This window comes from Xyrauchen texanus, chromosome 26 (assembly GCF_025860055.1).
Source record: "Xyrauchen texanus isolate HMW12.3.18 chromosome 26, RBS_HiC_50CHRs, whole genome shotgun sequence".
Lineage (NCBI taxonomy): Eukaryota > Metazoa > Chordata > Actinopteri > Cypriniformes > Catostomidae > Xyrauchen > Xyrauchen texanus.
The window spans coordinates 40755856-40772073 of record NC_068301.1 but is presented as its reverse complement, the minus strand read 5'-3'; the positions used below and the strand labels follow the sequence as shown (position 1 = coordinate 40772073).

The 16218-nt window shown below is 37.8% G+C and overlaps 1 protein-coding gene across 2 annotated transcripts in view; it reads left to right on the top strand.

Moving 5' to 3' along the window:
* The first annotated feature begins 1648 nt into the window (after positions 1 to 1648).
* Positions 1649 to 16218, top strand: part of LOC127619650 (importin subunit beta-1) — a 67088-nt gene continuing 52518 nt past the window's right edge. Inside the window, exons 1-9 of one of the 2 annotated variants that reach the window (XM_052092608.1) lie at positions 1649 to 1920; positions 2737 to 2795; positions 5948 to 6130; positions 6253 to 6453; positions 6587 to 6739; positions 7446 to 7505; positions 15302 to 15391; positions 15478 to 15588; positions 15691 to 15780. In XM_052092608.1, the coding sequence (XP_051948568.1) occupies positions 1881 to 1920; positions 2737 to 2795; positions 5948 to 6130; positions 6253 to 6453; positions 6587 to 6739; positions 7446 to 7505; positions 15302 to 15391; positions 15478 to 15588; positions 15691 to 15780 (987 nt within the window). In that variant the 5' untranslated portion in view covers positions 1649 to 1880. Of the gene's footprint in view, positions 1921 to 2736; positions 2796 to 5947; positions 6131 to 6252; positions 6454 to 6586; positions 6740 to 7445; positions 7506 to 15301; positions 15392 to 15477; positions 15589 to 15678; positions 15781 to 16218 lie in introns of both variants that reach the window. The other variant, XM_052092607.1, reaches the window with a different exon arrangement.

The following is a 16218-nucleotide window of genomic DNA, read 5'->3' as shown; positions in this document are numbered from 1 at the left end:
TGAGACTTTGATGACCAAAAGTGCTGTCTAATTACAGGTGAAACTCGAAAAATTAGAATATCTTGCAAAAGTTCATTAATTTCAGTAATTCAACTTAAAATGTGAAACTAATATATTATATAGACTCATTACAAGCAAAGTAAGATATTTCTAGCCTTTATTTGATTATGGCTTACAGCTTATGAAAACCCCAAATTCAGAATCTCAGAAAATTTGAATATTGTGAAAAGGTTCAGTATTGTAGGCTCAAAGTGTCACACTCTAATCAGCTAAACACCTGCAAAGGGTTCCTGAGCCTTTAAATGGTCTCTCAGTCTGGTTCAGTTGAATTCACAATCATGGGGAAGACTGCTGACCTGACAGTTGTGCAGAAAACCATCATTGACTCCCTCCACAAGGAGGGAAAGCCTCAAAAGGTAATTGCAAAAGAAGTTGGATGTTCTCAAAGTGCTGTATCAAAGCACATTAATAGAAAGTTAAGTGGAAGGGAAAAGTGTGGAAGAAAAAGGTGCACAAGCAGCAGGGATGACCGTAGCCTGGAGAGGATTGTCAGGAAAAGGCCATTCAAATGTGTGGGGGAGCTTCACAAGGAGTGGACTGAGGCTGGAGTTACTGCATCAAGAGCAACCACACACAGACGGGTCCTGGACATGGGCTTCAAAGGTCAAACGTCTTACCTGGGCTAAAGAAAAAAAGAACTGGTCTGTTGCTCAGTGGTCCAAAGTCCTCTTTTCTGATGAGAGCAAATTTTGCATCTCATTTGGAAACCAAGGTCCCAGAGTCTGGAGGAAGAATGTAGAGGCACACAATCCAAGATGCTTGAAGTCCAGTGTGAAGTTTCCACAGTCTGTGTTGGTTTGGGGAGCCATGTCATCGGCTGGTGCCACTGTGCTTTATTAAGTCCAGAGTCAACGCAGCCGTCTACCGGGACATTTTAGAGCACTTCATGCTTCCTTCAGCAGACAAGCTTTATGGAGATGCTGACTTCATTTTCCAGCAGGACTTGGCACCTGCCCACACTGCCAAAAGTACCAAAACCTGGTTCAATGACCATGGTATTACTGTGCTTGATTGGCCAGCAAACTCGCTTGACCTGAACCCCATAGAGAATCTATGGGGCATTGCCAAGAGAAAGATGAGAGACATGAGACCAAACAATGCAGAAGAGCTGAAGGCCGCTATTGAAGCATCTTGGTCTTCCATAACACCTCAGCAGTGCCACAGGCTGATAGCATCCATGCCACGCCGCATTGAGGCAGTAATTAATGCAAAAGGGGCCCAAACCAAGTACTGAGTACATATGCATGATTATACTTTTCAGAGGGCCGACATTTCTGTATTTAAAATCCTTTTTTTTTATTGATTTCATGTAATATTCTAATTTTCTGAGATTCTGAATTTGGGGGTTTCAAAAGCTGTACGCCATAATCATCAAAATTCTATCAAATAAAGGCTTGAAATATCTTACTTTGCTTGTAATGAGTCTATATAATATATTAGTTTCACCTTTTAAGTTGAATTACTGAAATTAATGAACTTTTGCACGGTATTCTAATTTTTCGAGTTTCACCTGTAGGTAGGCAGTTCACAGGATTTTGATATGCTGGTATAGTCAGTGTGACGATGCGCGGATGGGAGGAGACTCCTACGTCAGCGCTTGATATCTTTTCGCAGGCGGGAGTTCCGCGCGGCCTTTTCCTCGCTGCAGCTGCAAATGAGAAGAAGCGTTTTAACCGCGCGTGCAGACAGTGTGAAACTCTGCACCCTCTTCATCTTCATTATCACGCGTCAACGTGATTGTGATTTTTACAACTGATTCCCCTCATTCCTGCCTTCACTCGCGAGTTCCTGCAGATCTCGTCGCGTTAGCGCGCGTCAGGATGGAGTTGATCACAATCCTCGAGAAAACCGTGTCTCCAGGTACACGAGACTCACACTCCACGCTACACACGCGCGCGTTTTCACACAAGTGTCATATATTTTTGTGTGTGATGAGAGTTATAGTTTAACCTATGTTGTGTGTGTTAGCGGGCGGCTAATGCAACGCAGGCCATGCGCCTCTCCCTCACAGATAGATAGACAGACACTCACAAATGTTGTGTGGACAGCAGTTGAAAAACACAAACACGTGCATTAATTGATCTGATCCTTATCGTATGCCCTAAAATCACACATTAAAAGTCAAACGTAATGAGTCCGTGTGTTTAGTGTAAGTGTGTGTTTGCCGGCCTGTGCAGGGGGCGGCCGTGTGGTTCACTCACACAATGTGATTTATATGAGCAGATTAGTTATTTAACGCTCATAATTTATCATATTTCAGTACAAATACTTGCATTGTGTGGCTTATCGCGCGCAGGTTAATGCTTGTAAAGTTAGCAGGTTATCATGCTAGTCAGGAAGTGGCTAGCTGTTAGCATGATTAGCAGTCTCTCATTTGATCTACTTCAACGTTTTTGCTCTGTCGGTCTTTTAATACTTAAGAAATAAAACCTCCAGAGTAGCATAACTACGTGGTCATTGTAGTAGTATTAAAATGTGAAAATGAGTTAATATGACTACTTTTATTTGCTCTAATCTTAAAATATCAGGAAAATGAGTTAACTACACTTTCATATTACTATGCACACTGGTCATAAGTATTTGGCGGAGATTTGTTTTCAGATGGATTCACGGTTGTCGTGCGTGTTTTCAGTGTGTTAAGTAATGATGATTGTGTGTGAATGAATTGATTTTCAGATCGGAATGAGCTGGAGGCTGCGCAGAAGTTTCTGGAGCAGGCAGCCGTCGAGAACCTGGTGAGAAAAACAACAGCAGACTTCTGCTACCTGCATAAATATTTGCCCTTATATGGCTGTGCTGTCTGTCTGCATTTATTTCCTTAATTAAATGTATGGCTTTTTCCTAAACTGAAATCGGTTGCCTAGTAACTCAACAGTGTAAAAGATGATATCTCTTAGAAAATTGTGTTCAGAAGACTTCCTGCCTCTGAGTTCTGTCTTGTTTGGCAGCATTGAAAGGCTTTTAACACGTCTCATAGCTGCAACAACTCATATGGTAAAACTGCATTCTTAATGTATGCATGTGAGTAGTATGAATAGATTGTGGACATACTTTTTAACCGTTTACACCTGGTGTTAAGATATGTTTCGGTTGATTCGTTCACATGTGGTCAGCGCTAAATAGTTTAAATTGGGTCTAAAACTTTTGTGTTTGGATCACAAAAAACACACACTAATGTGGTCAAAAATGCATATTGCATTTGAGATGTAAACGTTATGCATCCCGGACAGCAGTGAAGCCCCACTCCTCAACTGCTGCGCTAAAACAGGAGTTGAAACTTTGCTGGTTATGAGTGGCTTTAAAGGAAATAAAACTATCAGATCGGAAAATTAGAAAAAGAGGACACATACACAAGCACGAGAACTTCACGGGTCTTCTTCAGTGTATTTGAGATCAACATGTAGAGACACAGATGAGAAGCATACACATCCGATACTGTGAAATCATTTTATTATCTGTTTGAATGAAAATGTGTTTGCAGAGCTTTGAGAATTGAATGTATTATAGATCACCTACATACTCTCGTTAGTCCCTTATGATGACTGCACTTTCAGCTGTGCTGATGCAGTCATATCAATATGTCGCATTTCTTTTTCTCACAATTTTGCTTCAATACTTTATGTACAGATTAGTGCTGCACAATTAATCATATCGCAATCGCGATGTCAGCCTGTGCGATTATAGGATGGCAAAATGCTGTTTTTTAAAAAAAAAAAAAATTAGTTTATTAAATAAGTGCATGCATGGGCGTGGCAGCCCATTCTCTCTGAGAGCTGTTTGGCAATTTTCTACACCGCTAATTAAAGATGACCAGTCAGTCTCCGTTTAGGGAGTGGCACGTGTGATCATGTGAGTTTCCGGTGTGCAGCGTGGAAATCAGGTGAAGATAGATGTTGAGCAGACTGACACTGAACTGGTGGCAAGAAAAATATATCTTTATTTCATCCTTAAAGTTCATATAATACGGGAGAGTGCCATGTAAATAAGCACAAACTCCAAAACTGTCATTCTCTGTGCGGTCAGAGCTGCTCTAACCAGTCGCGATAAAGACCCAATCTGAGCAGGAGTCGAGACGGGGAGAGATTTAAAGTTCTGCCGGCTTATGCGCACTCTTAGCACGGAGACGCTCGCAATGTCATCATAAGATCATCATGATAAGATCAATCTTATGTAAAAAATAACAATAAAATGTGTGTGTGTATGTATGTATGTATGTATGTATGTATGTATGTATATATATATATATATATATATATATATATATATAAATAATTATATTATACACACATACATGTGTGTCAGGGCTGTCAATCGATTAAAATATTTTTATCGTATTAATTACATGGTCTCCCGATTAATCGCATATACAAATATTTGCTGAGAAAGCCCCTCATATAACAATAAATCAATATATAAAGATTATACATATTTATATGAAATATATAATTGTATAGTAATATTTAAAAATTATTTATATATGTATGTATGTATGTGTATATGTATGTATGTGTGTGTGTGTGTGTTTTGGATAGACAAGGTTGACAAATGCTTATCAATAGTACTCTTATGGCTAAAATGTTTACAGTATTCAGTGTCAATACAACTAAAATGTCAACAGTGTTCATTGACTAAAACCACATTAAAAAGCCCAGACTTTGTCAACTAAAACTTGACTAAATAAAATAGGATAAAGTTGACTAAATATGATAAAAATCCTGTCAAATGTCCTTTTAGTTAAGACTAAATAAAATAAAATAAAAACTGACAAAATTAACACTAGTATTCAGTTGCTTAACCCAAAGCCAACGTTTTTTTAACGTCACTTTTTTTTTTGTCAGTATGATACCACCTTCGCCTCATTTTGACCCAGGAAAAACCCTGGTTATATGGCGATATTTTGGCTTTAAGATAACCAACGCTGAACAGAGAGAGGTACTGTGCAAAATTAGCAAAATGAAAGTTGCTACATCACGTGCTAACACGACACATTTATATCAGCACCTGAAACGGCACAGAGAAAAGTATGATTAATGCATGACTGTGAAAGCCCAGATTGGTAAAGAGACTGCTGAAACAACAACAACCTGTAAGCCAAACAAAAAGCACAATTACAGAGGTGTTTGCGAATGTCATGCCATATGACAAGTCTTCACAGAGATGTAAAGAAATCACTGACTCCATAATGCACTGCTTTGCAAGAGACATGATGCACTGTTAGCAAAGTGGGATTTCAGAAAATGATCCACACACCGGACAAGTGGTACCAGTGCGATTGCGATATGATTTAACAGTTTTAGTGGTTTGAGTGAACCACACTTTTATATCCAGTTTCCTTTTCAAAAGAGTTTATACAAAGTACATGTTACACCCTGCTTTAATGTCACTGTTTATTTGGACAATCTTTTTGTGAAAATTTGTATTCTTATTTATTGTTCAATTTTATTTAGGTGTAATATTGAGGAAAATAAGTTTGCAGTAATGCAATATGATTTCATTTTGTGAAAATATTATTTTAATTTGAAAACACTGCGCATTTATTTTTGTTGCTAGTTTGTATGTTTGAGTTAAGAAATACACATTTCAGCATTCTCAGTAATATATTTGTACATTTTCCTTGATAACCAAGCAAGTTGACTCATGATACCATTTGTTTAATATATCGCTATCGCAATATTAACCTCAATAATCGCAATATGACATTTTTCCCAAATTGTGCAGCCCTAGTACAGATATATAGTTTTTATTTGCATTAATATAATTTCCAACAGTTCAGTAAATGAAACGGGTTGTCTAAAAAGTGTAAGCAAGGCACTATACTGGACAAAAGTGAAGCAAACTGCGAGAGGCTGGAAAATAATTATTTTCTCTCTGCATCTGTTTTGTTTAGCCAACCTTCCTGGTGGAGCTCTCCAAGGTGTTGGCGAATCCTGGGAACACGCAGGTGGCGCGTGTGGCTGCTGGTCTGCAGGTGAAGAACTCTCTGACATCAAAGGATCCGGATGTGAAGACCCAGTACCAGCAGAGATGGCTGGCCATCGACGGCAGTGCACGCAGAGACATCAAGAATTTCGTAAGAACACTTTTATTGACTCATTGTGCAGGTTTGACAATGGGGTGTCATGCAGTTCAGGCTCAGTACTGTTTGAGGATTCATGTAAACTGCCCTGTTTCACCCATCTTTATGTGGAGCAGGTGCTGCAGACTCTGGGCACAGAGACGTATCGGCCGAGCTCGGCTTCACAGTGTGTGGCTGGTATCGCATGTGCTGAAATCCCTGTGAATCAGTGGCCAGAGCTCATCCCTCAGCTGGTGGCGAATGTGACCGGTCCCAGCAGCACAGAGCACATGAAAGAGTCCACGCTCGAGGCCATCGGATACATCTGCCAGGACATTGTGAGTTCACCTCACTCACGGTTACTTGAATGTGTCAGTGTTTGTTTTGATCTCTCCTCTTATACAGGAACGTTCTGTTGTGGTGATATTCCTGGAGCTTATTGTTTTATCATTGTTCTCAAATGTTTGTCAGGATCCAGAACATCTTCAGGACAATGCCAATCAGATCTTGACAGCCATCATTCAGGGCATGAGGAAAGAGGAGCCCAGCAACAATGTCAAACTGGCTGCCACTAATGCATTGCTCAACTCACTGGAGTTCACCAAAGCCAACTTTGACAAGGAGGTACTGATGGATCAGTTATACATTATCATCTTTAGTTGCACTTAATTATGAGTGTATTATAATGTTCATAGTTATTTGTACATTTATTAAAAGAATACATACACTACTGGTCAAATGTTTTGAAACCATTAACTGAAATGTTTCTTATGATCTTAAATCTTTTGATCTGAAGGCGTATGCTTAAATGTTTGAAATTAGTTTTGTAGATAAAATACATTTGAATTGTGCCACCATATTAATTTATTACATTCTATAACAAAAGTTTTACTTAAAAAAAAGTTTTTGAAATCAATGACTTAGACCAAAAAATAAAGAAAAGCAGCAAATAAATGTCTGCAAATTCTAGGCAAAGGTTGACTACTCAGAAAATGATAAAACATAACAGTTTTGATTTATTTTACATTTTGTTTAGTCACAATATAATTCCCATAGTTCCATTGATGTTATTCCATAGGTTTTATGACTTTACTGTTATTCTAAAATGTGTGGGGAGGTGTGCGTTTCAAAACTTTTAACCAGTTATGTAATTGCTTGACCCTCAAGATAGCTTGTTTTTTAGGTTTATTTGAAGAGAATATAAACTATTTCATGTGCCACACTTTATACTAATTGAGGCAGATCTGTTTGAGCTGAAGATGTTAACCAGTTTGCTACACAATAATCAATATATTGGCAGTAATTGTAACCTCTGTCATGCTTTCTCTAGACCGAAAGACACTTCATCATGCAGGTTGTCTGTGAAGCCACACAGTGTCCTGACACCAGGGTAAGTTTTTTTTATTATTTATTTATTTATTTATTTTTTTGTCAACGCATGATTATCTCATTATAGGCTAGGGATGTTAATTAGGGGTGCACAGATCGATCGGCCACCGATCTGAATCGGCTAATCATCTTCATCTTAAATCTGAGATCAGCCGATCATACCTAGATTAAGGGCCAGTGTTTTTTACAGCATGCAGGGAATCACACATACTATTTTACAGCATGAAGGAATCACACATACTCTAATGAATGAGTGCTTGCTCAGGTCTTGAAGCATATCTAAGGCTTCAAAAATGTAAACTTTCAGACATGCTGTAAATTAGAGGAAAATACCGGGTTGTTTTTTAAAATTTAAGGATTAAATATGAACATTAAGTTGCCCATTTTTAAGAATTATTATGGTAGTAATTCTGACTTGTACAGAGAGGACAAAAATATGGAAACGGGTAGAAAAACTAATTAAACCTTAAATAAACGTGCAAATACAAATCTGAGTATAAGTGGTGTAATGTGAGTTGTGACAATCAGACGTGTGGAGCGAGAGACTGAGCGATCATAAGCACATTCAGCTTCACTCCCTTCAATGCGACTCTGTCAATCAAACAAGCGTGCTCTCAATATCACATCAGTCACTCATCCCAGCACTATTGGCTAGGTGCACAAGATGGCACCGGTGCACTTTCGCCACATGAGTGTGTGCAAGTTTTATTTTGGCCGTATGAGCGCTCATTGAAAGTAAGTGAGATCACTGTGTGAGCTGGGCTTTATTGTTGCTGTGAGATGAGACTTGTTAAAGACTGAGACCAGCATGAGTGTTTTTACAATGAAAGAAAGAGTGATTTATCAGTGAATGGAGATAACATTCTCTTTACAATATTGTGTGCCTCTGCTAGCAGCAACGAACTGACCAAAGGATTGAGGAATTGGTGTGAAATTGTGGGTAACGCTTAACACGTTTCTATATGTGAAGGTTAATTTATGCAATGGCTAATGTAAAATATATACTATCAATACTTTTACAGCATTTATTAATCAATGCATTACAAACAAATTGCGTGAAATCAGTCCTGTTGTGGGCAAAGAAGCATCTTTAAGTAATCTCTGGGGTCCGATCATTTACACCTGTTGCGGAATAGGACTTTCAACCATGTTCTTAATATCAGACGAAGATCCACCATTATGAGCCTTATATCCGCTATACTTGAAACATATTATTGGATTGTGCTGGATTTAAGATATTTTTCTCTGCAAACACATTTGAAGAGATTTGTAACAGTCAAACATGAATCAGTTTTGGAGTTCTTATCGAAAATAATTTAAACCTTTTTATGCAAAATGTTGAATGAATAGTAATTAACAGTGAACTGCTGGAACAGTAAGGTGGCGTAGTGACTAAAGCACAGGGCTGTTAATCAGAAGGTCGTTGGTTTGAACCCCACGGCCACTAGGTTTCAGAAACAGTGTAAATGTAAAGGACCAAGACGTATTTTTCCAAATAGAGAGACATTGTGTTTGGAAATATTTTTATATTTATATTTTGTATAACTTTTTAAAAGTAAATCATACAGCCCTTTTTTGCTAAAGTTTCCAACTTAAATGTGAATGAATGACTATCATATGTTATCAACTGAATGCAATTTAGCAATGCCTTTTTTGTTTTAACCAATCATGAATTTGCATCCCTGAAAATGAATGAGTTAATTTTAAACAAAGAAATAGTCCAACCAGTCATATTATAGGGTATACATCTTTTTAGAGAATCAAACACTGACTTTTCACCCCATTCCAAGCAATTCTGCTTGAAAAACGAAATACAATTTGATGAAGCAGAATTTGGAATAAACTTTAAAATTTAAAAATTTTAAATGTTTATTTGATTCTTGCATTTAACTATATGGTTTAAAAAGAAAACGACAAACTTGTTTTTTTTTTTTGTTGTTTTTTTTAGACCAACTCATTTAAATTAATTACATTTACTTCTGTTGTGTGTAGTCATGGCACACTATTTACACATGCAGGTGTAAATTTAGTATGTACAAGCTAACTTTTAGAATATACGAATACTGAATTCAAACCTTAACGTCAGAAAAGCTTTAACCAGTTAAAATCCACGATCCCGGTTCCGGGATTTAAAATTACGTCAGTAATAATGTACTTCCAATTTTAAATGTATGCGGAGGATTTATGAGCTCATATCTGGTACCATTTGAAAGCTTAGAATGTCTACTTTCTTGAGATATGCATCACTTTGGCATTTGTTTTACACTAAGTAACTTATTTACAATAAATTACATAGTTCCACCCATCAAAAGTCGTGTCATAATTATGTGCGTTTTTGAATACATATGTCTCATATCGCTCAAATATGACGCACATGTACAAACCATGTATCAAATGAAAGCTGTCATTGCCAGTAAGAAGTTCCAATAAGTCTTTTTATTGAGGTATAATCACATATCTAATACACTTCGAACGAATCATGAAGTATACAATCAACATTTGTAAACATACAAGTGAAATTATTGAATATTTGCCGTGCTACTCGCACTAGACAGCACAGTTAGCCACAAATGCTACATAATCCATTACCTTAGGTTATTCTCTGCAAAATGAGCCGTTTTTCAGTGTTTTCTGTGGTTGTGTGCCCAAGTAATCCCTCGAGTGCAGAAACACCACAAAGTAATGTTATATGATATTCAACAATCCAGGAAAATATGTAAACATCCGATCCGGATAAAGCATATATTGCCGTAAAGCTTAGACCCTCCGCTTTCCGGCAATGTCTCAAGATCAAATAGACCAATCAGGGGCTGTGATATTGCATCCAGACTGTGAAGTGATCACTGGGTAGGTTACCTGCCCAAAACACACAGACGCCTCTCACCAGACACCAGAGCGCATATTTACCACTTTCAACAGTGTTTTATGTAATGACAAAGGGTTTTCTGTAAAATTACACTGGGATTTTGCATTTATAGCACTGTATATGGGTATGGGGAGACTTTAGATTTGGGTAGGCGGAAAGTACACCAAAAAAAGGTAATATTCCTCCTTCAAATAAATTGAAATAGATATTAAATAAAACATGATAGACAAAATTCCTTTTTCAGGTATTTGCTGACATCTAGTGGAAACAGCCAAAACTGTCTGCTTGCTGCTAGGGTTTACAGGGCTTGAGTTATATATACACTTTCAAAAATGAATTTATATAAAAAAAATCAAAAAGCGCCTCTTTTTAGGAGGGTTATTACTGTTCAGACAACATATTTAATTTTTTTAAATTTTTAGCAGTGTTTTATGCAACTTCAAAGGGTTTCCTGTTGAATGACACCAAAACTGTGTATTTAGGCCAAAGTATGTGGGAATGGGAAGCTTTTTAATTTGGGTAGGCCAAATCCAGGCGGAAATCCCCAAAAATGGCAAGGATCTTAGAATGATTTACACAGATTAATTCTGCTCGTTTTATGAATGAGGCCTGATGTATTCAATGTTTAAAAAATCATCCTTTTTTCTTGTTTTAAGCACTTTTAATACAACTTATCTAAAGGCACAAGTTGAAATATTAAAAATGATCATATACAGTGCATCCAGAAAGTATTCACAGCGCTTTTCCCACATTTTGTTATGTTACAGCCTTATTCCAAAATGGATTAAATTAATTATTTTCCTCAAAATTCTATAAACAATACCCAATAATGACAAAGTGCAAGAAGTTTGTTTGAAAAGGCTGTGTGTCAAGCCTTTGCCATGAAACACAAAATTGAGCTCTGGTGCATCCTGTTTCCACTGATCATCCTTGATGTTTCTACAACTTTAATGGAGTCCACCGGTGGAAAAATTCAGTTGTTTGGACATGATTTGGAAAGGCACACACCTGTCTATATAAGGTCCCACAGTTAACAGTGCATGTCAGAGCACAAACTAAGCAATGAAGTCCAAAGAATTGTCTGTAGACCTCTGAGACAGGACTGTATCGAGGCACAGATCTGGGGAAGGGTACAGAGAAATTTCTGCAGCATTGAAGGTCCCAATGAGTGGCCTCCATCCATAAATGGAAGAAGTTTAGAACCACCAGGACTCTTTCTAGAGCTGGCCCCACGGCCTAACTGAGCAGAAAGGCCTTAGTCAGGGAGGTGACCAAGAACCTGATGGTCACTCTGACAGACCTCCAGCATTTCTCTGTGGAGAGAGGAGAACCTTCCAGAAGAACAACCATCTCTGCAGCACTCCGCCAATCAGGCCTGTATGGTAGAGTGGCCATAGCCACTCCTCAGTAAAAGGCACATGGCAGCCCATCTGGAGTTTGCCAAAAGGCAACTGAAGGACTCTCAGAACATGAGAAACAAAATGATCTGGTCTGATGAAACAAATATTGAACTCTTTGGCCTGAATGGCAAGCGGAAGGAAACCAGGCACTGGCGAAGGTTCATCTTCCAACAGGACAACGACCCTGAACACACAGCCAAGATAACAAAGGAGTGGCTACGGGACAACCCTGTGAATGTCCTTGAGTGGCCCAGCAAGAGCCCAGACTTGAACCTCTCTGGAGAGATCTGAAAATGGCTGATGGAGCTTGAGAGGTCCTGCAAAGAACAATGGGAGAAACTGCCCAAAAATAGATGTGCCAATCTTGTAGCATCATACACAAAAAGACTTGAGGCTGTAATTGGTGCCAAAGGTGCTTTAACAAAGTATTGAGCAAAGGCTGTGAATACTTATTGCAAAAGTTAAAAACGGTCAAAATGACCGCCGTGATGGTTCTAGTTTTAAAAGCATATTATCTTTGCATTAGGGCTGAAACGTTTAGTCAACATCGTCAAATACAAAATTGACGAGAAAAATGTTCTTTGTTGAATAGTCGTTTGATCTCATTTAACGTAACATGAAATCACAATAAACTGTAATGATGCGTTAGAGCAGCAGTTCACGCCTGATGGAGGAAGAATTACACAGATCATTCCAGATGCACTAAGCTTTCGCAGTTTATTTTATGTAGATCTCAAAGTATTAGGGAATTATAAAAAGTACATTTCAGAAGCATGTACCATTGTGGAATAAGCGGAGGCGGAGCTCTTTAAAGGAAACACCCCGGCGTTACATCTTAAATGCAGTACAATTTAATGCGTTATAGCTTTATTAAAGTTCAAATACAGAAGCAGCTCATGTTAATAACTATAAACTCAGAAACTGGCATTTCTCTGTGTGGTCGGTGCCTCTTCTATAAGTTGCGCGAATGTCCCAATCTAAGGGGGGAGAGATTGAAACTGCACCCGGCTGAGAGAGACTCTGCCACGGGGACGCTCATCTCTCGAGCGCGGATGCTTAATGCAGCTAGATTGGAACTTATTTAATCATCATATCTAGATATATGTCCATATGCATTTCTTATCATGAAGAAAAATGGCAAAATGCAGCTTTATTAATAAGAGAGCACTTTGCACATTAGTTTTGGAAATTTTTTATTCATTCTATTGTATGCTTGTTTATTTTTAGGTTTTGTTTTTTAGTACTTGTTAAAAAATGTAATTAAAAGTTGCAAAAGTTGAAGCAAATCTTATACAAGTGTTCAAAAATACTTTTAAGCATACATTGTTCAGTTTTGTAAAAATAATATATTTAAATTAAAGTGTTGCTCAATGGCATATTTTTGTTCTTAGTTCTGCTGCTAATGTTTTGTAGACTTTGTTATTAAAAGTGTTGTTTAGTAACCTGTTTTTGTTTTGGTACCGAAAATGGTATAGAGTACCGTGAAATTTCACTGGTATTGGTACCGACTACTGAAATTTTGGTACCGTGACAACACTACATGTAATACCTTGAATGTAGATTTCACATGAGGTCAGTAAAAGTTGTTTTAACCACTTGATGGTGATTTTAAAGTAATATTTATGCAGTATAAAATGTTAACATAAATTCATGATGCTTATGCATTAAGCTATACGCGTTCATAATATGCGCAGGTAACGCTGTTATTGTACTTTGATGAAACTGATATGTTGCAAAGTTGAGCATATCAATTTATTATTAATATGCAGAATAAAAAAATAATGATTGAGGCATATCTTTGGGCAGATGTGTGAATGGTTTTTGCAGCAGATGGCACATGAGTAAGCAGCATATAAAACAAAGGAGTGAATGGGCACTTCAAAGTATTTTAGTAGATTTGATTCCTTTTGTTGACTAATAAAACAAAACAAAAATGACATGGTCTTGGAAAAAGTCGCTAAGTGAACAAGGTTGGGCGATATGGCAAAAAATTTCATATCATTCGATATCAATATTTCTCACAATATACGTTCACATTTTTGTCAGAGATAATGATATCTTTCACAAAATTGGAACAGAAATCTATTTGTTTATTATTAAAGGCTTGTAACATTTAGATTAATAAAACTAAATTTTGTTTTTATTAATGTAGGCGCTCTGGTACCACAATAACTTATGTGGCATCATGTTTACTCACATGCAGGGAAAAGAGGAAACTCCTAAAGAGCGGGATGAGGCATAAATGAAACCTGTTCAGTGCTACTGAAAAATATTCAAGAATACGGTGCAGAAAGATCAGATATGATGTAACCAGCACTGTTTTTATCGTGCTGCTCACTAGAGACGATGAAACGCAACCGTCGTTATGATGTCTTGCAATCCAGATGGAATCAGTCCGGACCCGGAACGCAGTGACTGGCATAGCGGGCACATTATCATATCTTCATGCAGTCTGAGGCTGTATTTCCACTGACGTGGAAGACATGCGCTTTAAAGCCACTCCCAACGCTAGGGCACAGCTTGCCCCCCACTGCTGTCAATTCTACAATCCGCCTTGCAAGCGTGGTACTCTGCTTTCAGAGGAATGAATCGAAAGTGCTCTCTCACCTTTGCTGACAGAACAAAATGCTTCCAAAAAAGATACATCGATCCACACGCAACAGTCAAAGTTATCTGAAGTTATGAAGCTTGTGTTAAATTTTCTGTTGACTTCTCATTGGCCAACATCCACTTCAGACACTTGGAGAACTTGAGAAACAACAATAGTTAAAGGGCTGGACTGAGCAGATTCACCGTTCTTTTACCAGCGTGTTGACTCGTAAGGAATTTGTAAAGGGTTATTTTGAATAGGTGTTTTAAAGGTAAAAGATGCTGTAATCTTTACTGTAAAAACTTCAATGATTTAAGTTTGTTACATCTGTCTATATATCTGCATATCTAAATCTCTCCCTGTAGATGTTCCCCTCTCTTGTTTCAAGCAATTTGATAGCGAAGTCCTTCATTTGGAATGGTAAATGGCCCAGATTGCATTTCAGAAAGTTGCATAGGCCGATTGACAAATGTGGGCTAGGCCATCCCCAGATTGTTTTATTAATAAAGACGGCGAGTAGAGATGCGATTGAGATTTTATTTTGATTAGCATTTTTGTCTTGTGCTCCCAATACCTTGCTCATACATGAGAACAGCTTGCTCCCTATTTGACGCATGTTTGCATTAATTTGCTAAAGAGACAAATCATGAAAATAATGAAGGCAGTGAGTAGGGAGATCATATTTCATTTTCTAGTTTTTTGTCTCCTGCTACCCAAACCATGCTCTCCTCTTTCAACCAACATGAAAGATTGGCTCGCACCCATTTTGCTATTTAAAAAAGGAAACATTTAAGATAAACAGCTGAAAATAATAAAGACCGCATCTGAGACTCCTCGTCTCGGACCAATAGCTACAAAAGAGCCAAGCTTGTGTCTAGTGGACACTAGTCTTTTAAATGCATGTATATTGTGTTGCTGTATTGAGTATTTTTTTTCTGTAGGTGAGAGTTGCTGCGTTACAGAATCTGGTGAAGATCATGTCCTTATATTATCAGTACATGGAGGCATACATGGGCCCTGCACTGTTTGCGGTGAGTTTGTACTGCTGTGCTGAAGTGATTGATAATTGTGAGCGTTTAAATATCAGTGATGTGCTTACATGCTGCTTCATGTTCAGATCACAATAGAGGCCATGAAGAGTGACATTGATGAAGTGGCCTTACAGGGAATTGAGTTCTGGTCCAACGTCTGTGATGAGGAGATGGATCTGGCTATTGAAGCCACTGAGGTGATGGACGCAGTAATCTTTTCATCTCCAGTCAACTAATCAATAAACATTTAGTTCATGATAAGTGTTTTTGTTCATTAATGTATTCAGGCATCTGAACAGGGTCGTCCTCCAGAGCACACCAGCAAATTCTACGCTAAAGGAGCTCTGCAGTATCTGGTGCCCATCCTCACACAAACACTCACCAAACAGGTGAATTCTGATTTCAAAGTAATAGCCTGCTTAGTGCTTTCGGTCAATTAATTTGTCGCATAATTTTTTGTAGTTAATCATGATTAATCCCAGATTTTGATTGTACTGTAATTTGACATACTTTTCCTGTTAAAATATATTTCTCTCTTGGGATAGAAAGCAAAACAAAATGTAACAATATAATGCTTTAACATTTACCAAACAAAACCTTCCTCAGTATAAAGATAGAAATGCACTAAAATATCACAAATTCAAGTAACATTAAACATTTCCCAAATTCTAAATGGGTCTCCACATAGGTTGCATTTTCATTGCATTTGGGATTAAATCACTTACTCTAATCATCCACAATCTGACTATAGACTGTGGCTATCCACTTGCAAAACCAAACAGTGATTAACCTTCCAAATGGTCTGTTGCAAATCATTTTGCCATGTA